The sequence below is a fragment of the Notolepis coatsorum genome, assembly GCF_963971535.1.
Source record: "Notolepis coatsorum genome assembly, chromosome: 19".
Taxonomy (NCBI): Eukaryota; Metazoa; Chordata; class Actinopteri; order Aulopiformes; family Paralepididae; genus Notolepis; species Notolepis coatsorum.
In genome coordinates, this window is record NC_140183.1 from 70,263,525 (window position 1) to 70,287,309 (window position 23,785).

Genomic DNA, 23,785 nt, shown 5'->3' on the forward strand with positions numbered 1-23,785 from the left:
GTTTACCCAAATCAAAAACCCTGGGTAGACAAATCCGTCCGTGAAGCTCTGAGAGAGCGCACCAAAGCATACAACGACGGCCTAGTGGCAGGCAACATGAATGACCACAAGGTGGCGCGATACAACGTAAGGAGGACAGTGTCAGAGGCCAAACGGCGCTACAGGGATAAAATTGAACTCCAGTTTGAACAAGCTGACTCTAGAGCTATGTGGCAGGGGCTCAAAACGATGACAGACTACAAAGGCGCCTCCCTCAAACTGAACAGTGACATCTCCTTAGCAAATGACCTCAATACCTTCTATGCGAGGTTTGATGCTGGTAATAACAACACCAGCTCACAAGCCACTGCAATGGGGGGGGGGGGGGTCGGCTGCTGATGGAGGCGCAGTGTTCAGGGTAACAGAGCATGAGGTGAGGCGGACCTTTAAAAAAGTGAATATCAGGAAGGCAGCAGGTCCGGACGGCATCCCCGGCCGCGTCCTAAAAGTCTGTGCCGACCAACTGGCCCCAGTATTCACTGACATATTTAACCTGTCCTTAGAACAGGCTGTCATCCCCACCTGCCTGAAGAAGTCCACTATTATCCCTGTACCCAAAAAATCCAAGCCTGCTTGCCTCAACGACTACCGGCCTGTAGCTCTCACCTCCATAGCCATGAAGTGCTTTGAGAAGCTAGTAAAGGGCTACATCTGCTCCTCCCTCCCCATCAACAAGGACCCCCTGCAATTTGCATACCGCCCCAACAGGTCCACGGAGGACGCCATAGCCCATGTGCTGCACACAGCAGCATCACACCTGGACAAGAGGCAGGGGAACTATGTGAGAATGCTATTCATCGACTACAGCTCGCTCGGCATTCAATACCATAGTCCCCTCCATACTCATAGCCAAGCTCAGGGACCTGGGCTTGAACTATGACCTCTGCCAGTGGGTCTTGGACTTCCTGACTGGCAGACCCCAGGTGGTGAGAGCAGGCAACTGCACCTCCTCATCCATCACCCTCAACATAGGGGCCCCCCAGGGCTGTGTTCTGAGTCCCCTCCTCTACTCCCTGTACACACACGACTGTGTGGCTCAGCGGAGTAGCAATACAATTATCAAATTTGCTGACGACACAGTGGTGGTGGGCCTGATCTCTGCCAACGACGAGAGGGCCTACCTGGAAGAGGTCAAGGTCCTGGCGGGATGGTGCCAGGAAAACAGCCTCTCCCTGAACGTCAGCAAAACAAAAGGAGATGATTGTGGACTTCAGGAGGTCGGGGGTCAAGGACTACAGCCCCCTCAGCATCGACGGGGCACCGGTTGAGAGAGTCAACAGCTTTAAGTACCTCGGAGCCTACATATCCGAGGACTTGACATGGACCACACACATTGACAGTGTTGTGAAGAAGGCACGACAACGCCTCTACTTCCTCAGGCGCCTAAGGAAGTTCCAAGTCAGTCAGAAGATCCTTAAGAACTTCTACTCATGTACAATAGAGAGCATCTTGACCGGCAACATCACCTCCTGGTTTGGGAATAGCACTGCACAAGACCGAAGCAGACTACAAAGAGTGACACGTTCAGCCGAACGCACAATTGGAGGGGGGCTCCCCACCCTCCAGAACATTTACAACAAGCGTTGCAAGGGCAAGGCTAAGAGAATCATTAAAGACTCCAGTCACCCGAACAACTGCCTCTTTGAACTGCTGCGGTCAGACAAGCGATACCGGAGTCTCAAGGCGAGCACAGAAAGACTCAGAAGAAGCTTCTATCCCCAGGCCATCAGGCTGCTAAACGAACAATGAATGAACACTACACAACAACAACCACCAAACGCACATAGCACACACATCCACACGCACACACTCACTTAAACAAACACACTGTAGCACCCACTCCACACACTTTATAGCACACACCCACTTTAAACAAACACACTGTAGCACCCACTCCCCACACTTTATATTTATTGATGAAGGATTGCACTACAACTCGTACACCTTACTGTAAATTGTACCTAAATTGTACCTCATCCCATTTCTGCTTTGCACTAGATAGTACTGTACATTAGTACACTGCATAGTATTGTATATTATATGGTAACTCAGAACATTGTACATATGTCTATACCGAACACTGTGACCTCATTTTCTTCTTCTAAATTACATGCTATACTATGTTATTTGATACTATCTTGTCTAGCACAGTCTCTGGAGCGTAACAGTAAGAAGCATTTTGTATGAAAGTATTCTGTACTTCTGTATGACAACTATTAAAGAAACTTGAAACTTGAAACTTGTATTTATTAAATTTGATTTTGTTAGCTGTCCTTCAACAGACAGATACAAGAAGATAAGATATATTTATTTTTTCTTTATCAAATGTTTAAATTTTGTCATTATTTAGGCAAGGTAAAATAGACCTATCATTGTGGCTCTTCAACTAAAACATATCCAGGCGCTACTAAGATCAATCTTCGCCTTGATTGGTCCAGTTTGGTCTATGCTGTCAATCAAAGTCATTTAGGTGGGACTAATCCAATCCAAAAGCCATCCCAATAGTTAGGCTACCTACCAATTGTTTCAGCAATGGTCTCATTTGTTTACTGTAATTGTACCACCAAGGTATCTCAACAAATCCAACAACAATAATAATAATAATAATAATAATAATAATAATAATAATAATAATAATAATAATAATAATAATAAAATAAAATAAAATAAAATAAAATAAAATAAAATAAAATAAAATAAAATAAAATAAAATAAAATAAAATAAAATAAAATAATAATAATAATAATAATAATAATAATAATAATAATAATAATAATAATAATAATAATAATAATAATAATAATAATAATAATAATAATATAGCGCTTTTCCAGGTGCTCAAAGACGCTTTACATGGGCAGGAGAGACAAACTATGGCAAAACAAAAAACAGAACAAAACAGAACAAAAATAATACATGACAAAATAAAATAAAACCGACAGAATTAGAGGTCAAAAGCAAGATTGAAAAGGTGAGTTTTGAGGGCTGATTTAAAAGATGTCAGGGTGTTTGCATCACGGATATGGCTATAACAATGATATATAGTTGGTGAAAATTCTCGTTGTTGTAGCTGTTGTTGTAGCTGTTAAAGTCTGTAAATTATTTAATTGATTTCCCTTGCCCCATTGATGCCAAAATAAATTTGCCAAATGAATTTGTTGGAAGTGGCACAGAGTAGACACGGCGGAGGTGCACCAATTGAACCCTTGCACTGATGAACAATATGTCTGTTTTGAATTAATTTGGAAGTAAGTAAATCTAAATCAGTGTGAATGTGATATATCACAAGAAACTACTCAACCTTGTGTTTTGGGCCCTTGTTTGTTGTGGGTTTGATGGTCATGCCCTGGGCTGGTGGGGGCCCCGGGTTCGGGGTCTCGGGGAGTCGGAATGTTATTGAGGCGTGATGTTCTGATTCTCTGGGATGCTGGATTGGGGGTTCTCATGGGCTGGGGGCAGTGGCTGTCGGGGCTGGGGGCTTGGGATGTTTCGCTTTATGTGTAGTGGGCCTGTGATCTATGGGGGTTCCGCTTTTTGGGTTGGATAGCAGGGGTGGGTGGGCACTCCCGTGGTGTTCTGGTTTGCTGAGCTACACCTGAATATTTTTTTTATGTATTTTATTATAATTTATTTGATTTAATTAGATTTGTCATGTCTTATTTGTTATCATTATTAGTATTGTTATTGTATTGTGTTATGCTTGTTACATGTTAAAAAAAAAAAAATACAAATACAAATACAAATAATAATAATAATAATAATAATAATAATAATAATAATAATAATAATAATAATAATAATAATAATAATAATAATAATAATAATAATAATACATAAAAAAAACGACTCAACCTCGACCGTCTTTAACTATGAATGAACAGGACACTCTTTAACCATCTTTAGATAGTAAGGTTTGACAACATGGTATGTGGTCCCTGGTCTGAGGTGCTCGATGAGTGATGTTGGCAGACACAGGGCCACAGTACCTGCAGGAGGAAGGGGGTTCAGGCCGGCGGGGTGAGGCAGGTGCGCGGCTCATTCCATGCAGGCGTGTGGCGGGGAAGACTAGAGTGCAGGAACAACTGGCACTGCAGGCCTGAGGCTGTGTTCTGTCTGTGGTGTTTTATACCGTCAGCTTTGAATGTGTGTGACACATATCGCTTCCATGTATTTCAGACATGTGCATACGTATGTAGGTATGTAGTTGTATATATGTATATAAAATGGCTAGATAAATTATACAGGGTAACCTACAGCTTTGGTAAATATTAATAAGGAATTATTCAAAAATGTTTTGTTAACTAAGTAAATTTTTTCATTATAAGTCTGACAATAAAACTAACAGTAAAGTATGAATTAGTAAAGTTACTAAAGTATAATCTGATGATGAGTAAAAGGGGGTGGGATTAAATAAGTGTATACTTCTTCCCACTTCTTTTCAAATATGTAATGACAAAAAAGTGTATGGCTTAAGGCTATATATGTACTTGTTGTTTGTTTGTTGTTGTTGCATATTTGAAATAAACTTCAATAAAATCAAAATCAAAAAGACCTGCTTCCCTGCTGGGTTGAAGGCAGCTCGTAGGTCGGTAGGAAAGTAAAGCGACGTGCCCGGTCGTTTAAAGTTTAGTCAGTTAGTTTGAACCTTTAATCAGTATGTGTTTTTAATATTTGTGTAATATACGTGTTTTCTGAGAGCTACATTTGTTTCCCTGCAGAGCGGGGTCCATTAGCTGCTCTCGCTGTGGGACTATTTTAGGTGGTTGCTGTTTGTTTTGCATATTGCATATTGTAATGCATATCGTATTACTCCAGGGATGAAATAAATCCACGTCATAACAACCATTTTAAGTTTTAAGTCAAGTAAAATACTGAGTCTCCAGTTCAGGGAATTACACAGTACAAATGTATTATGTGTCCGATAATGGCCAACACAGCATTACTAACTTCAACAGACCTGTGACCCTTTGATGTGAGCTTCAGGTATTGACAATGCCGATGCTGCATACCCTACCACATGGCCCCTAATGGCCACCACAACTCAACGTGTAGATATATAGGCAGTGAGAGCCAGCATATCACCGGGCTTATCAAGTGCAGATACAGTAGATAGGCAGTGAGAGCAGCATATCACCAGGGTTATCAAGTGGAGATACAGTAGATAGGCAGTGAGAGCAGCATATCACCAGGGTTATCAAGTGTAGATAGATTGGCAGTGAGACAGCATATCACCAGGGTTATCAAGTGTAGATAGATAGGCAGTGAGAGCAGCATATCACCAGGGTTATCAAGTGTAGATAGATTGGCAGTGAGACAGCATATCACCAGGGTTATCAAGTGTAGATAGATAGGCAGTGAGACAGCATATCACGGGGTTATCAAGTGTAGATAGATAGGCAGTGAGACAGCATATCACCAGGGTTATCAAGTGTAGATAGATAGGCAGTGAGACAGCATATCACCGGGGTTATCAAGTGTAGATAGATAGGCAGTGAGACAGCATATCACCGGGGTTATCAAGTGTAGATAGATAGGCAGTGAGACAGCATATCACCGGGGTTATCAAGTGTAGATAGATAGGCAGTGAGAGCAGCATATCACCAGGGTTATCAAGTGTAGATAGATAGGCAGTGAGACAGCATATCACCAGGGTTATCAAGTGTAGATAGATAGGCAGTGAGACAGCATATCACCGGGGTTATCAAGTGTAGATAGATAGGCAGTGAGACAGCATATAACTGGGGTTATCAAGTGTAGATAGATAGGCAGTGAGAGACAGCATATAACTGGGGTTATCAAGTGTAGATAGATAGGCAGTGAGAGGCAGCATATAACTGGGGTTATCAAGTGGACACCTCCATTCTTCCCAAGACAGACGTTTGCCCACGACACCTTGGGAAGTTATTTCCAGCGTCCCAGAAGCAGCCCCTTCCATGCTAGCTCTCACTTTCCATGATACCCATTACCCACACACCAAACTTCCTTGTGTTATTCTATGTCAAAAATAGAACAAATCCTGATAACAATATCACACATGAAACAACAACAGCAGAGAAGAAAAGGAATAATCTTACGTTGGCCCCCAGCTGACACTATTTCTCCTCAACCAAATCCACTGACGTCCTTTCAATGCTTTTTCAGACATCTCATCACTGACACAGATGTTCGCAACTCCGCCCACGAATCCCCAACTCTCCCAATAATGATAACGTTGATTGTGCTATAAATCATCTGCATCCTACTTCCACCAGGCAAACCCTAGCTTACCATCCTCGCTGTTCAGTTGCTGCTGAATCCATCCTCCTCCACTGAATCCTCCCAAGGCATGGTACATTTTATAGAATAAACTAATGGCTGACCAGCAGACCATAATACTAGGCCAGGCCACCAGTTAGTGCTAACTACCACAGAGGAAGGTGGGTGTTTGTGTCTGTTATTGGGATAGACTACCACAGAGGAAAGGTGGACAAGAACACTTGTATCCATCGGCAACCATTGTGGCTGTTATTTGCTTGGCAAAAGGGCCGCTACACTGTACATGACGGCCACTGGCAGCTCTTAAGTCCCTGCAGCGTCATAAACATGACCCGACACCTGTCAGAGATGGAGGAGCTTGAGGAATGAGGCTCAACCACACATCTGTCCTTCTATCACAGTGTCCATCTGTCCTTCTATCACAGTGTCCATCTGTCCTTCTATCACAGTGTCTATCTGTCCTTCTATCACAGTGTGTATCTGTCCTTATATCACAGTGTGTATCTGTCCTTATATCACAGTGTGTATCTGTCCTTCTATCACAGTGTCTATCTGTCTTTATATCACAGTGTGTATCTGTCCTTCTATCACAGTGTGTATCTGTCCTTATATCACAGTGTATATATGTCCTTATATCATAGTGTCTATATGTCCTTATTAGGGCTGTCAGTTTATCGCGTTAATTAGATTAATTAATTATACTGCAAATTATCGCGTTATGAAAATTAACTCAAAATTAACTACAAAAAAATATATATATAATTTCTTTTTTTTATAATTTTCTTTTGTATCTAATTCATTCCATAAGAATGTAGAATACACATTTACAGACTTTTTTTTTAATATGGTCCATTTGCATGTTCTTGGTATCTGATTCTAGGGACATCTATGAATCTCAGGGAATGTATTCCCAGTGTCAGAAATACTGTGGGCTAGATCCACAAAGAATGGATTGCACGGTGCAAGGTGCACCCTTACTTACAATTCATTATGAATTGAAAATGGAGGACGCTGATGTAAACAAGACGAAAGTCTTTCTCTGGTCTGCATCCCCTTAACAATTGTGTGCATTGAGCCGTACTGTATTGTACCCATTCTGCAATCTGTTAATAACATTTTCATTCAATCAATCAATCAATCTGCGCGGTGATTGATTGAATGGACATTTTATTTTGAGTCAATTGTAATGAACCAAATGAGAATATCAATAAATTTTTTTGTATCTTTGACTGTGAATAACACCATGCTCAAATTGACCAGACCTGAAAAATCTAAGCAAATTAATAGATGGAAGATGATTAAACAGAAGGTTTTGTAGATACAGTACTGAATTCTGCCATCTGGACACATGCAATTTGAAATATGATTATAGAATATACAATATCAGGCATAAAATGGTTATGCGATTAAAATGCGATTAATTAGATTAATTCATTACAAATCCTGTAATTAATTCGATTAATTTGTTTAATCGCCTGACATCATGCAAAACAGTGTCAACGCTGGTCAAAAATGGATAAAACACAATAAAGCCAAGGCTTGTTTCCATTGTGGTCCATCATGTGGCTGAAAGAGGAGTCAGTGTACCGGTATATATGTCCTCACAGTGTCTATCTGTCCTTATATCACAGTGTGTATATGTCCTTATATCATAGTGTCTATCTGTCCTTATATCACAGTGTGTATATGTCCTTATATCACAGTGTGTATATGTCCTTATATCACAGTGTATATATGTCCTTATATCAGTGTCTATATGTCCTTCTATCACAGTGTCATATATGTCCTTCTATCACAGTGTGTATCTGTCCTATCACTAGGGATGGGTACCGAATTCGGTACTTTTGAGGTACCGAACCGAAACACGTCGGTACTACAGAGTATCGAATCAAGTGAGATACCAAAAAAAAAAAAGAAGAAAAAAACTTTTTTTAAACTTTTTTCTTTTCATGTCAACGTTCACACGCACAATATATGCTTACCTAGGATTTGACTTGATTCAACAACAAAGCAGTCGGAGCAATGGCAAGCCGAAAACTGTCGAAATTGTAGTTATTTGAAGTTTGGATAATTTTTTTTCACGACTCAGGTAGGTAAATTAAATTTCTTGAGACTAAAGTACCGAAAAAAGGTACCGTTGGGTACCGGTATCGATTCACAGGTTCGGCCCCTTTCGACTGAGACAACTTGGGAAGTGGATTTCATTCAGATCGTCTGTATGGATTTCTGTTACAATAATGTGTCTCGTCTGCAGATATGAATGACTGGACGAACGCTCCACCGTTAGTTAAGTGAACTGTAGCATGGAGTTATGTGGGCCGGAGTGACCCAAGCCTTTTTCCTCACACTTGCTTTAAATCTGTCTATTCTGTGAATGTAAGTGTATTGAGATGGTGAGTGAGCATTCATCTTTCTCTACAGGTATTTATGTATTTACCTTTTAGAAACTGCATATAATTGAGGACAAAGGTCCAATGGCTCATTCCCAAGCTTCTTCCAAATGTTATAATATATTCCTTTGTTGATCCCCTTGGGGAAATGCAGGTGGCATAGCAGTATGAGGGAGGGGGGGTACAGGTATGGGATAAAAATAAACAATATAATTAACTCTGAATATAAGCATATGAGCAAGTAAGCAGTGTAATCAAATGTGAAGATTAAGGTCTATGCCCTAATCATAGTATACGTTACAATAAATACTTAGAATCTGAATATATACCGTATACTATGAGTAAGTAAAGTATACAGTACACACAGGTGCAGTACAGTATATATAAGGTACCCTAACTGGCATGATATACGTCATAATGTTATACGTTGTAGTCCGTGCAATTTAGGTGGTAGGAGTCATCACACTGATTATCTGCAGCCAAACAGCTAGAATACAGTAAGCCGGCCTGTCCTTCAGTCAGTCCCACATTTTTCTAAACTTTTTTTTTACCTGAATAATATTGTTCTGGGACATGATAATCACATATAAAATGTGCCTCCCCTGACAAATCTCCCCGGGTGATGGAGAGCAGACCTCTAGTGAACTGCAGACACTATTTCCTCAACTACTGTCAACTGTAGCCGGCCCAACAACTACTGTCAACTGTAGCCGGCCCAACAACTACTGTCAACTGTAGCCGGCCCAACAACTACTGTCAACTGTAGCCGGCCCAACAACTACTGTCAACTGTAGCCGGCCCAACAACTACTGTCAACTGTAGCCGGCCCAACAACTACTGTCAACTGTAGCCGGCCCAACAACTACTGTCAACTGTAGCCGGCCCAACAACTACTGACAACTGTAGCCGGCCCAACAACTACTGTCAACTGTAGCCGGCCCAACAACTACTGTCAACTGTAGCCGGCCCAACAACTACTGACAACTGTAGCCGGCCCAACAACTACTGTCAACTGTAGCCGCCCCCAACAACTACTGTCAACTGTAGCCGGCCCAACAACTACTGTCAACTGTAGCCGGCCCAACAACTACTGTCAACTGTAGCCGGCCCAACAACTACTGTCAACTGTAGCCGGCCCAACAACTACTGTCAACTGTAGCCGGCCCAACAACTACTGTCAACTGTAGCCGCCCCCAACAACTCGAGGAAAGTTGAAGAAATGTCCCATCATCACACGCCGCAACAAGAAGGAAGAATTCAAGTTAGAAATCGACAAAACAAACCCCCTTTTACACAAGTTTAAGTCGGGATAGGAGTGGGTCATTGACACAGACGTACCCCTGTCACCACTAGGCAGGAGTAAATCTTCCACATCGACCACAACAGCTACTGCGGGATTTCATTGGGTTTTAGGGACGTTTTTTCCCATACTTGTAAACTGTCTAAATCGTGTCCCAGTATTTGTGTTCAAACTATCCAGGTCTATGTAGGAGTCCTGTCTCTACTGTGTGTTTGTGTTTGAGTCTGGCTCCTGTATGGCGATGTGTACAGTATGTGTGCAGTATGTGTACAGTATGTGTGCAGTATGTGTGCAGTATGTGTACAGTATGTGTACAGTATGTGTGCAGTATGTGTACAGTATGTGTACAGTATGTGTATGAAGCCGTCTCCTCCTCCCACCCCTCTTCTGTCAGCACTCGCCACAGCCGTCAACCCAGGCATGGTGTCATGGCTGCTCAGACGTTTAGCAGACACTAATGCCATTTGTCATGTGGAGTGATAGTGGCCTCTCCTCTCTGCATGCGTGTGCGTGCGTGCGTGCGTGTGTGTGTGTGTGTGTGTGCATGCGTGTTACACATCCGTGTCAGATGCTAATGTTGTATGTCATGTGGAATGATAGTGGTGTCAGAGAATGTGTGTGTGTGTGTGTGCGTGTGCGTGTGTGTGTGTGTGTGTGTGTGTGCGTGTTAAGAATATAGCGATGTCAGATCATGTTTTAGACAGCCTGTTGGCAGTTTGGAATGACTAGGGGTCAATCACAGTGGGGGTTGAGACAGGGATATGGTCAAATGTGTGTGTGTGTGTTGAGTCTACAGCAGTGCTGGATCTTATTTCTTGACAGTTCAGTATGACTGGGGGTCAGACACAGTAGGGGCTGGAAAGAGGGCATTTTCACTTCAGTTTACTGTAAATCTTAGGCCCCATGTCCACCAAGGAGTTTGTTGCACATGCTTGGGGGTATTGATACATGCGTGCGTGCGTGCATACGTGCACACACACACACACACACACACACACACACACACAACTGATCAGTAAACTGATTTCATCATTGAAATCAAGGCTAATTGTACGTCATAACCAGCTAGTGTTCCGGTCACTCAGTTGCGCTTTGAGAAATCATAACAGCAGACGTTATTGAGACTTTCTTTTTTGTTTGTTTTTCTTTATCCTTTATTTAATCAGGGTAATCACATTTATTTCCATCTCTTTCTCAAGTGGGCCGTGGTCAAGAAGGCAGCATACCGATTCACAATGTTTCTCATATAGAAAAACATTAAAACAAACACAAATAAGGTGCGGCTGGGTGGCGCAGCGGACATTGCGCTCGTCACCAACGCAAGAGACACCGGGTTCGACTCCGGCTGTCGGCGTTGCCTCCGGCTTGGCCCGGCTGTCATACTAACTCAATTGGCAGAGTTAGCGGGTGGAAGTCGATGGGTGGTAATCTGGACGTTGTGGACAGCAACTCCTACAGGTCGGTTGGGGGACGCTTATTGCTTAATAACAGCGGAGCAGTGCTGCCGTTGCTTCCGCGTTTTCCCTGATTGGCTGCGACACGCCCCGCGGCAGGCGCGGCAACCGCAGAGCGGAGCGGCAGAGCTTGCGGCATTATGTAACCGCCCTAATCCGCCATGATTTTCATTCGGCGCTCAGCTCACCTGGCAACGCAGCGGTCCTGCGGACCTGCGGTCCGTTGTTGACAAGTTCGAATCCCATCAAAAAAAAAATTTTAACGTGATTTTTTTTTTTAACATGTATTCTTTCGCCGGTTAAGGTTAGGCATGGTTAATGTTAAGGTTAGGCATTGTTTCGGAGTTGGTTAAGGTTAAAACGGTTAAGTGTAGGCGCTGTTAAGGAGCTGGTTAAGGTTAGAGTTTGTCTTAGAGAATGGCAATATTCTTTCTATGGTTAAGGTTAAGGTTAGGCATGGTTAAGGTTAAGGTTAAGGTTAGGCATTGTTTCGGAGTTGGTTAAGGTTAGAACGGTTAAGTTTAGGCGCTGTTAAGGAGCTGGTTAAGGTTAGAGTTTGTCTTAGAGACAGCCTATTTCCGCACTGCCGCTCTCCCGCGTTGCCGCGGTCACATGGTCAAATTGTCACATTCTTGCACTGCTCCGCTGTTAAAAAGCAACACGCTTGGGGGACGCCTGCAGAGCAGAGACAGGAAATGGCGGGGTAGTGTGAGCCTCCCACACGTTACACCTCGCCAATGAGAGTCCGCGCTGTCAGGTGAAAAGATGTGACAGGCTGCCTCCTCGTTTATTGGAGGGGACATGTCATGCAAGGCTTCTATCATCCCTACAACCGGCCAGTGGGGGGCATATGCGAGCAACGTTCAAGACAGGGGAGAATTGGCACAGCGAAATTGGGATGGGAGAAAAATAGAAAAGGGGATAAGTTTAAAAAAAAGAAGAAAAAAAAGACAGTGAGATCACACAGAAATCTATCATCTCATCTATGCAAACTTTATCTTCAAATTAAAAGGCCACAGCAGTCAGTAATATTTGTGTTTGTTTTATTAAACCGAACACCTAAATATAAATATAAATATATCGAGAGAGATACAAATATAGAGAGAAAATATAGAAAAAGACAGATAGAAACAGAGAGATAAAGAGATATAGAGAGAAAGGATAGATATATAGGGAGGGACAAAGAGAAATACATATAATATAGATAGAGAGAGAGAGAGAGAGAGATAGAGAGAGATAGAGAGAGAGATAGAGAGAGAGAGATAGAGAGAGAGATAGAGAGAGAGAGAGAGAGAGAGAGAGAGAGAGAGAGAGAGAGAGAGAGAGAGAGAGAGAGAGAGAGAGAGAGAGAGAGAGAGAGAGAGAGAGAGAGAGAGAGAGAGAGAGAGAGAGCAGAGTTACTGTAAAGTAATCTCCAACATGACAGAGACATATGATGGGGGTAAATCATCCATGCATTCTTAATTAATTTATGGAACATTAAGACAGACTGGGTTGTCTACAAAGTCAACATATTTTTACAGAAACAAACCCATTGCATCTGGGATGTGGGGCGGTATGTGTATGTATGCGTGTATGCGTGTGTGTGTGTGTGTGTGTGTGTGTGTGTGTGTGTGTGTGTGTGTGTGTGTGTGTGTGCGTGTGTGTGTGTGTGTGTGTGTCGGATCCAAACGTCCTAGGTTACAGGAGGAAACCAAGTGGAAAGCTGGACAGCCGCGCCCCTGGATTCGGGGTGTGGTCCGAATGGCCATACCTGAATGACCTATGCGGCTGGTCCAACGTAAATGTGTGTGTGTGTGTGTGTGTGTGTATGTATGTGTGTGCGTACAGTACATGATATGATATGATACATTTATTTATATTGCGCCCCTCAACCAATAGTTACATCGGCCCGGGGCGCATCCCGGGAGAGAAAGAGAAAACAAACAAAAAAGACTGAGGAACAAAACAAAAACAGAAAAAATACAGGCAGTCCAACCAATCAGATAGAGAACAGACAGACATAATACACCACACATACAACAATACAAAAAACTAGCTCATGGATTGTTTATGGCGAATAGGTGGGTTTTGAGCAAGGCCTTAAAGGTCCATAGGGTGCTTGCAGATTTCAGGTTGAGTGGGAGTTTGTTCCAGAGGGTCGGTGCTGCGACTGCGAAAGCCCGGTTCCCTTTGTCACCAGTCTTGTGTGGGGGATTTTTAGGCAGATTTGGTTGTTTGAACGGAGGGATCTGGAGCTGGTTGATTGGACCAGGAGTTATTTTATGTAGGCTGGGGCGAGACCGTTTATAGCTTTGTATGTGAACATGAGGATTTTGAAATGTATTCGCTATTTTACCGGGAGCCAGTGTAGGGATACAAGGACTGGGGAGATGTGGTCCCTCATCTTGGTGCACATCATGATTCATATCAAAGTCTGTGACAGTGGATTGTAATGCTTCTAACCACACAAAACCACACACACACAGACACACTCTATTACCCTGCGTGTGACTGACCAGAGACATACCAGCAACAACAAACCAGTCTGCTAAAATAACATGTACACATGGGACTCTGCGTGTGACTGACCAGAGACATACCAGCAACAACAAACCAGTCTGCTAAAATAACATGTACACATGGGACTCTGCGTGTGACTGACCAGAGACATAACAGCAACAACAAACCAGTCTGCTAAAATAACATGTACACATGGGACGTGGGGCGTGTGCCTGAACAAGACTGTCAGAAACGAGGTAACGCCAAGAACGATAGGAAGAAGACGGGTCACAACCTCAATGTTCTCCAGAAAGTCGTCCAGCGCTGGAAGACAAAGCCACTTCTTCCTGTGTGTTTAGTCTCCCAGTGGAAACCAAGGAAGCCCTTTTCTTTTCAGATTCAGATTCTTATCAACCGTAGTAGATTTGTAAACACAATACACAACGATCTATACAAACTATACAATGCAAGGTAGTACATGTTTTCTTTTAGGTAGCAGCAGTGTGTGTGTGTGTGTGTGTGTGTGTGTGTGTGTGTGTGTGTGTGTAGGTGTGTAGGTGTGTAGGTGTGTAGGTGTGTAGATGTGTAGGTGTGTAGGTGTGTGTGTGTGTGTGTGTGTGTGTGTGTGTGTGTGTGTGTGTGTGTGTGATACGTGTGATACGTGTGCTTGTGTCTATCACCGACATCTAAGAAGGGCCCTTCTAAGGTTTCTCTCCTCCACACTGCCTGTGGTGCATTTTTCCCTATTGCTAGGTTTTAGTGAGTTTTTCCTTACCTTCGCGTGGGGTATGTCTGGGAGTGTTCGCATTGCATTCATTTATTTGCACTTATTTTAAATTTGTTGGACCTTATGGTGTTCTTGTTTTGTTCTTGACTTATTGTTATGTTTCTTCTTGACTTGTTTAAAGAAGACGTGTCCGGCCCATGGGGACATTAACGTGTGTTGTCGGGCCTTATAAATACATTTGATTTGATTTGATCAGTACGATGCCAGATGGCAGAACATCGACTTTGAAAACAACTGGAATCACCCTTTAATGTGGCACATAGCAAACACCTGTGCCCAAGAACACCAACTTCCCCTTTATCACATTTTAAAACAACAACTGTTTTGTTTCCTCTGTTCTAACTGCTGTCTCTCGCTGTCTCTCGCTGTCTCTCAGTGTGTGTGTGTGTGTGTGTGTGTGACGTGTGTGTGTCCCTCTCTTACAGATGCACACTTCCTCTGTAACTGGTCATCAGACACAAGTTCCTGTAACTTGTTGTTCACACTCTAACACAGCTGGTTGTGTCCTTAAAACACACACACACACACATGCACACACACGCACACGCACACACACACGTGCACGTGCGTGAGGACAGTGAAAACAACACCCAGTGTTCCGAAACCACCCATTTTGACGTAGGATTTCCTCAAATTGAGGGGGAAGTTCAAGATACACCACAACAAACCTCTCTGCACCCCACATACCCCTCCCTTGACCCCCCCCCTCCCACACACACACACACACACACACTAGAGGTGGCCTGTTGCACAACCCAGGCCAGCTAGGTAAGTATGCAATGGAGAAGCTAATGAGTGTCCCTCTCCTCTACCTGCCGTTGAGCAAGGCACCAAACCACCAACTGCTCCAACTGGACCTCATCAGTGGCCGACAGCAGACGACTGTGGCCATACTGGGCAGATCCTTGGGACTGACGAGAAGGAACGCATCTACGACCGAAAGTACTGCAGACATTTACCAGGCAGCAGGCACGTATCGTTGCCTTAACCTTAACCTCACTGAAGAGCGATCACAGTGATAATGAGGAGGTTGACGACAGTCCATCTGTAATGTGTGGAACTATGGTTCATCTGTAATGTGTGGAACTATGGTTCATCTGTGATGTGTGGAACTATGGTTCATCTGTGATGTGTGGAACTATGGTTGAATGTGAATAATGTAGGTTGCCTGCATCACCCTCCTATACGGCGTCTGGTTGGAGAGCCAAGGTCAGTCCGTCTTTCAGCCTGAGGCATTAACCCAGGGACTGATACTTGCTTGCTGTGCCACGGTGCACCATGTTGGGCCGTGTGCTCTGGAGGCAACAGATGTCAGTTAAGCTGATCAGATGGCATCAAACTGACACCAAATGGCACTGACCATCAACACCATGTGCTCGTGTAGTCTAGAACTAAAACCACAGACACTGGCTCTTGTACTCTATAACTAAAAACATTAACAATATGTAGTCATGTACTCTATAACTAAAAACATCAACTGTGTGTGTGTGTGTGTGTGTGTGTGTGTGTGTGTGTGTGTGTGTGCGTGCGTGCGTGCGTGACTCACCCTGGAACGATTGGCTAGCTCTCTCCACTAGCTCATCTATAGGGTAACTGGCCAGGTCTCCTCTAGCATGTTTTGTCTTACAGTAGGTACATGCATTCAGACACCCAGTAGGTACATGCATTCAGACACCTAGGAGAGAGAGAGAGAGAGAGAGAGAGAGAGAGAGAGAGAGAGAGAGAGAGAGAGAGAGAGAGAGAGAGAGAGAGAGAGAGAGAGAGAGAGAGAGAGAGAGAGAGAGAGAGAGAGAGAGAGAGAGAGAGAGAGAGAGAGAGAGAGAGAGAGAGAGAGAGAGAGAGAGAGAGAGAGAGAGAGAGAGAGAGAGAGAGAGAGAGAGAGAGAGAAGAGAGAGAAGAGAGAGAGGAGAGAGAGAGAGAGAGAGAGAGAGGAGAGAGAGAGAGAGAGAGAGAGAGAGAGAGAGAGAGAGATTTAATTTGATCAATTCAAACCTTTATTTTTTCTCGAAAGGACAATTGAGGTCATAATAATTTCCAATGTCGTCTAGAAATGTTTTTACAATATAATAATAAATATGAATAACTATCTATATAGCACTTTTCACACCACATGGACCACAATCCAGAGTGCCACACAGCAATTAGTATAAAATGAACATAGGAATAAAATCACCACACAGTTGACAGAATAAAAACAATGCATAAATTGCAGATGAGAATGGGTATAAAAGACAATAAAAGTAGTGCAACGTAAACGTGCAGACATAAGAATAGGCATAAAATAAGTACAATAGTACAATGTTGCTCAAAGGCATGTGAACAGCCAGTCCCCCAAACACCCCACACGTCAATCCCTACCACATCCCCATCCAAGACACACAGATAAAGGGTCATGTCATGGCCGAAGGAAAACACAAACGGCCCACGTGCCACTCACACCGCCATGCACGGTGACGGGAATGCCACAGCGAATCAACACTGAGGAAACATAATATTATCAGTAACATTAGTTCTTCTAAAGTTTATAGGAATAAATTGAATGGCATGTGAACGTTGGGAGGAATGGTTTCATACTACAGTGGCTTAACATTACAAACCAGGTTCAGCTGGTGGCCAGGTTCAGCTCCAACTCCATAGTGAAGTTTGCAGACGACACGGTGGTGGTGGGGCTGATCTCTAACAATGACGAGAAGGCCTATCGGGAGGAGGTTGATGAACGGAATAACAGCCTACTCCTGAACATTGGTAAAAACCAAAGAGCTGATCGTGGATTTTAGGAGAATACAGCAGGGGACACACACGCCACTGTGGATAAACGGGGCTATCGTGGACAGGGTGAGCAGTAGGGCCGTCTTAAATACTTCGAAGCTTCGTTCGATGGGCATGGGTTTCGAATATGAAAATAAAATGTGATTATGTAAAAAAATAAATATATATATGAATTATTTTTTTGTTGCAAAATTAACTCTGCCTCTCTTTGTTAATTACAACAAGCAATGCTGTTTGTTATTTAAGACGAGGTCGGACTCGGCACTGACAGATTTGTGTTCATTGTGCTGCTTTTATAAAGCCTCAAATGACGGCTTACAATATTTCATGGAAGCAAAGTGTTTAGTTTGTCTAAGATTTTAAAAGGTTTAAACGTTACAGCACTGACAAAGTTGAACAAAGTGCTGTACAAATTATTTATTTTAATTTTTATTTTATTTCGAAGCTTCGAATTCCAAAAAAGAAATCGAAGGTCAGCCCTAGTGAGCAGTATCAAGTACCTGGGAGTCCACATCACAGAGGACATGACATGGTCTACACACATAGATTCTGTGGTGAAAAAGGCGAAACAGCACCTCTATCACCTGAGACAGCTAAGGAAGTTCAGAGTATCGGGGAAGATACTCCACTCCTTCTATTCCGGGGCTGTAGAGAGCATTCTGACTGGAAACATCACTGCCTGGTTTGGAAACAGCACGGCACAGGACAGTACAGAGAGTGGTGCGGTCAGCAGAGCGTGCTACGCCTATTGCACTACCACCCCTGCAGGACTTGCAACAGGAGGTGCAAATCCAGAGCCTGCAGAATTATGAAAGACCGCCACCACCCCAACAACAGCATGTTCAAGCTGCTGCGGTCAGGCAAGCGCCTACGGTCACACGCTGCAAGAACAGAGAGACTCCGACTCAGCTTCTTCCCCCAGGCCATCAGAACTCTGAACTCTCCACTCACAAATACACATGAGCACACACAGACACACACAGACACACACACACACACTCATGCGGCAACCGCTTAAACTATCACTTATACAAAATGTCACTTCATAAAAATAGAAAGTCACTTTAAAGGAAGGAGGTACTAATAGTATAGTTTAGACACATTAAGAGTTAAAATTGTATATACGGTAGTATAGTAGTGTATATAGCAGACCTGGGCATTGTACGGCCCGCGGGATGATTCTGACCGGCCCGCGAAAGATTATATGATAATAAAAAAAAAAAAAAAAAAAAAATTTACTTTTTTCTTTTCATGTCAACGTTCACACGCACAATATACGCTTAGGAGACATGCTCAGAAGATGTTGGTTCTCTTTGGATCCACCTACATATGTGAACAGACATTCTCATTCTCGTTTACCAAGTCCAGGTACAGATCCTCTCTCACTGATGAACATCTGGCAGCTGTGCTTCGCATCTCCACCTCAGACATGCAACCTGACTTTGATGGACTTGTTAAAGCTCAACAGAGACTGGATTTCTCACACTGAATGAAACAAAAAAGAACTGAAGAACACTAAAATGTGGAAATATAACAAGTGAAATGGGACACTTGATATTTTTTTTTCTTAAATGTTTAATATAGGCATGTAAAGTAAAAAAGGCTACAAAACTGGGACACTTTTCTTTACACAGTTCAGTAACATGTCTTGTTTATTTTTGCTATAAGATGATGTGATGTCTTTAGAAAGCTAAGAAAATCCTTGTTTCAATAGTATATGAAACTCAAAATGCCCTTTGTTATTAATGTTTCACATTTTGTTTATCATTTTGGAAATAAATTCTATTTGAATAAATGATATTTTTGAAAGCTAACCTCACCTTTTAATTGCCAAATAATAACATACACTCTTACCAGGGGTCAAAACAATGCCATTTACTGCTTTTTATATAGAAATAAAATGTATATTATGCATAATTGAGTTTGGAATTTTGGCCCGGCCCCCCAACATATTTTCAGTTGCTCATTCGGCCCCCCGGGAAAAATAATTGCCCACCCCTGGTATATAGGAACCAGTTTATCAGGAACTCAGCATGTCTTTTTTTTACCATGCATATCTTGTGTCTTACCCATTTCTTTTTGTATATGCCTATTTTATTATTGTATTTTGCACAATCAATGCGGGCATGACCACCCGCATTTCACTGTATGCCCTGGTATGTATGTGACAAATAAAACTCTTGATTCTTGAAACGCATGCTAACGGCCAGCGCCAGTTCCTCAGATACAAGAACACCGTCATGAAAACATCTGCCAAGTCCTTAGAGGGTCTTGTTTAGACATTAAAACTGGGCAAACCATGTGACAGTTCAAATGTGTCCTCAAAAGTAGTGTCAAATGTCCTTGTAAACTCTGAAATGGCTCTCAAAGGACATCATTCTGACTGTCTTCTTAACATTATCTGACGGTTGTGCAGTCGCTCGGTTTAATTATTTTCAATGATAGCCTGGCGATAGGACACAAGTACCGCTCGAAGGGTAACAGGGAAAAGGGGACAAATGATACGCGTCTGTACTTCATATGTCTTGAGAACCGTTCATCTGATCAGCTTCAGGCTTCAGGGGGTGTATTGGCTGAGGACCCAGGGGGGTACAGTGTCGAGTATGGTGTAATTTGGCCCGATGGTGGCGCTATATCAACAAACTGTATGTTTGACGAGTGTATTGCTGAGGACCCAAGGGAGCCCCAGTGTCGAGTGTGAAGTCGATCAGATGAGCGCTTCTCGAGAACACTGCGAGCAGCCGTGCCGCGCAGCTAAGGGTCAGTAACAGTGTTCATCAAACAGTGACGAGCAGTGCTACTGGGCGCCTGCTCAGCGAGGAAAGGGGGGTAGTGTGATCCTTCCACACGTTTACACCCTCTCAGTGAGAGTCCGCGCTGCCAGGTGAAAAGAAGCGGTTGATTGGCTACACATGTGTCGGAGGAAGCATGTGATAGCCTCCACTCTCCCAGACCGACTGTAGGGGGTAGGTGCGCAGCGACCAGGAAGGGGATTGGGAATTGGCATAACGACTAACATTGGGATGGGAGAAAAACGGGAGAAAAACGGAGGAAAAAGGAGGGGGGGAAAAGATTTTTTTAAATAAAATAAAAAAGAGTGGAGCCGGGGGCATACAAGATTGTATCATCTGCATACAAATCACAATGTGGGAAAGCGAATACAATGTTATTTATATACAGTATATAATGTAAATAAAAGTGGACCCAGAAGATAAACCATATTGTTTATGGCGGGTGTCGCCACTGTAACTGTACTATGCCCTGGTCTAAACCCTGACCCTGGTCTAAACCCTGACCCTGGTCTAAACCCTGACTGCTGTGGTTGTAGAATGCTGTGAGCCTCCGCGAAGGCCTGTATAACTGAGAATTAACTAAGGATTCTAGGATTTTGGCTAAGCAGCATAGCAACTTAGAAACAGACACATTATTGTCTAATACATGATTGCTCTGTCGTCTGTTCCTCTGTTCCACTGTGTGTGCATGTGGTGTGTGTTTTCATGTTCAACGTTAAGCTGTTGTGCAACATTATACACTGTACTTAAATATATCCAATATACATATTTGGAACTTACCCTTGTGGTTGCTATTTTATTGAAATGGTGTTTTTATGTTGCAGCAAATTACAACAAATGGCTTTCTTTATTGCACATTTATTTGCCTCCCGGGCGGACAGCCCCCCCTCAGGACCACCCCCTAGTTGTGAGTCTGCACCATCCTGTTAGAAAATCCCGGGGAAAGCCATGCATTATATATATATATATATTATATAACTTAAAGGTATAAATGAAAATATCTTGCCAGAGTGCTATGGATTGGATGTTCTCTGTGAATATATTCTATGTCTATTGTTCTTCTCTGTCACAAGAAATATCCCAATAAACCAGACAACACTCACAGTGACCACATGTGTCCGCAGATGCCTCCAGTCCGTCTAAAGCTTATAGGAATACATTTAATGGCATGTGAACGTTGGGCGGAATGGTTTCATACTACAGTGACTTAACATTACAAACACATGCCAACGTCTGGTGCCAGTTCCTCAGATACAAGAACACTCTCGTGAAAACATCTGCCAAGTTGTTTAGACATCCTTAAGACTGGGTAACCATGTCACCTCAAACGTCCTATGACATATATGTCACATGTCCTCAAAAGTAGTGTCAAATGTCCTTGTAAACTCTTAAATGGCTCTCAGAGGACATCATTCTGACTGTATTCTTAACATTCTCCGACGGCTGTGCAGTCGCTCTGTTGGATTTAAACGCGGCCAGGAGAGCCGCAGCCAATTTGAGAGGCTAGAAAAACACATGTTCACTCGTGGTTCTATTGAGGATAGTTTAGTTGGAATCTGTCAGTATAACGATACCAGATGATGGATAAATCGGGGCTCTACTGGAAAGTAATCCTTTTAAGATTTCAAACATTCCAAAAAACCCTTTCCCCCCAAGTAGTCTATGCGAGCAGTCAAACAAAATCGTCAAATCAACTTCACCCTCGTCTTACATTTACATTTAGTAATTTAGCTGACGCTTTTATCGAAAGTGACTTACAAGTTCTGTACGACAAGTCATCAGGAAGGGTACAACTATATCAGCTGAGTAACAATGTTCAACAAAGTGTTGCGTGCTACAGTGTAGGTTAGTTTATTAGGACAAGACTTAGTGCATGACAATAAGGTTAGTTAGGGTTAGATTATTATTTTAATTTATTTATTTAATTAAAAATGTTCAGATAATGGTTGAAGAAGTGCGTCTTTAGTCGACGCCGAAAGATTGGACGGGTTTCAGCTGTCCTAACTGGGGTGGGTAGGTCATTCCACCATTGTGGGGCATACAGTCACTGACGGTGATCAAGAGAGGAGAGGTGATATGACAAATATCTTATATTGTACAACCTCAGCTCAGGGAGAGTCCGGCTGCTTTCAGAGGAGTCATGGACTGCTACGTATTATCCCTCTCTCACCTCTTAGATTATATTCTAATTATACAGCACAAGTACAGTGCAACGAAAAATAAGTTTGTCATCCAACGAGAGTGCCCATTAAACAGTAAAGTGCAATAGTAATATATAATGTGCAGGTGATTAAACTGGGTATAAAATATGAGTACTAGTGGGTGTAGTGCTAATCAGATGTATGTACAGAGTTGTAGTATTAACACTTTCTCTGCCAAGGACGCCTAAGCTCGTCATTGCCCGCCATGCTAATTCTGCCAATGACGCCGTAACACGTCATTGAGATCAATATTTCAAAAATCTGTGATCGCAATCATATTTCTCCCCCGGAGACTTGAGATCTACTGTTGATCCCCTCTCAACTCTCCAACGGTTCAAGAGCGCCATCTGGTGGCCGATCGGCGGATCGCCCAAACCGGCAACCGGAAACTGGTGCTCATCCCAATTCGGTCCGATCACTCGCTATAGGTCCCGGGACTCAAGCTAGACACAATGGATAGCAATCCGTTACCAATAACTCGATAAACAACATGATTTGGACGTATATACTATTATACAACCTGGAGATGGATCGCATATTTCAACATCCCATAATAGGAATATTTTTGCTCCATGCTCATCGCCCAACGGCCCGAGGAGACTGGGGTGAGTTTCAGCGTTTTTTTTTACAGTGTTCGATACAAACTGCTCTAATGATCATATCACCCACACTAGATGAATCATCTAACGTTGGCCACGGAATTATAAACGACCCCCCCCCCCCCATCCGGTCAACATCAGATGATAAGTAGTAACTTCTAGAAGCACATCCATTTGAAATGTTTTATCTCGCGCCGATCGCTATCAAACTGTATACAATCATCAATATAATGCATTTAGGGCTATAAATCACATTCTGCAGAAAGCTGCAGAAAACGATAAAAACATATATATACTTTAGACCGTATTTTAGTATGAATATGTGAATGAAAAAGTATAACGTTGCTACACCCTGAACAATAGATACTTGATGTTGAATGGGCCATAGTAATGTCAATTTAGCAATACAATTTAAAAAGTTACAGCCCTGCAAAGAAGGGGAACTTCTCCATAGACAAATAGAGCTGGCAGAGGATGGTATAATGATGTACATAAGCCTGGCGAAGAAAGTGTTAATATGTAGTTATTAGGGATGGGTACCGAATTCGGTACTTTTAAAAGGTACTTACCGAAACACGTCGGTAATCGATTCACGTGAGATACCGTGCAAAAAATATATATATATTTACATTTTTTTTTTATACTTATTTTCTTTTAGTTTTTTTACTTTTTTATTTTCATGTCAACGTTCACACACACAATATACGCTTACCTAGG

General features: G+C 42.7%; 1 protein-coding gene across 1 annotated transcript in view; it reads right to left on the bottom strand.

Annotated features, from left to right (window-relative positions):
* cdkal1 (CDK5 regulatory subunit associated protein 1-like 1) overlaps positions 1-23,785 on the bottom strand; it is a 773,897-nt gene that overhangs the window by 420,647 nt on the left and 329,465 nt on the right. The window contains exon 8 of the mRNA XM_084335967.1: positions 16,254-16,355. Within this exon, the coding sequence (XP_084192093.1) occupies positions 16,254-16,355 (102 nt within the window). The remainder of the gene's footprint in view (positions 1-16,253; positions 16,356-23,785) is intronic.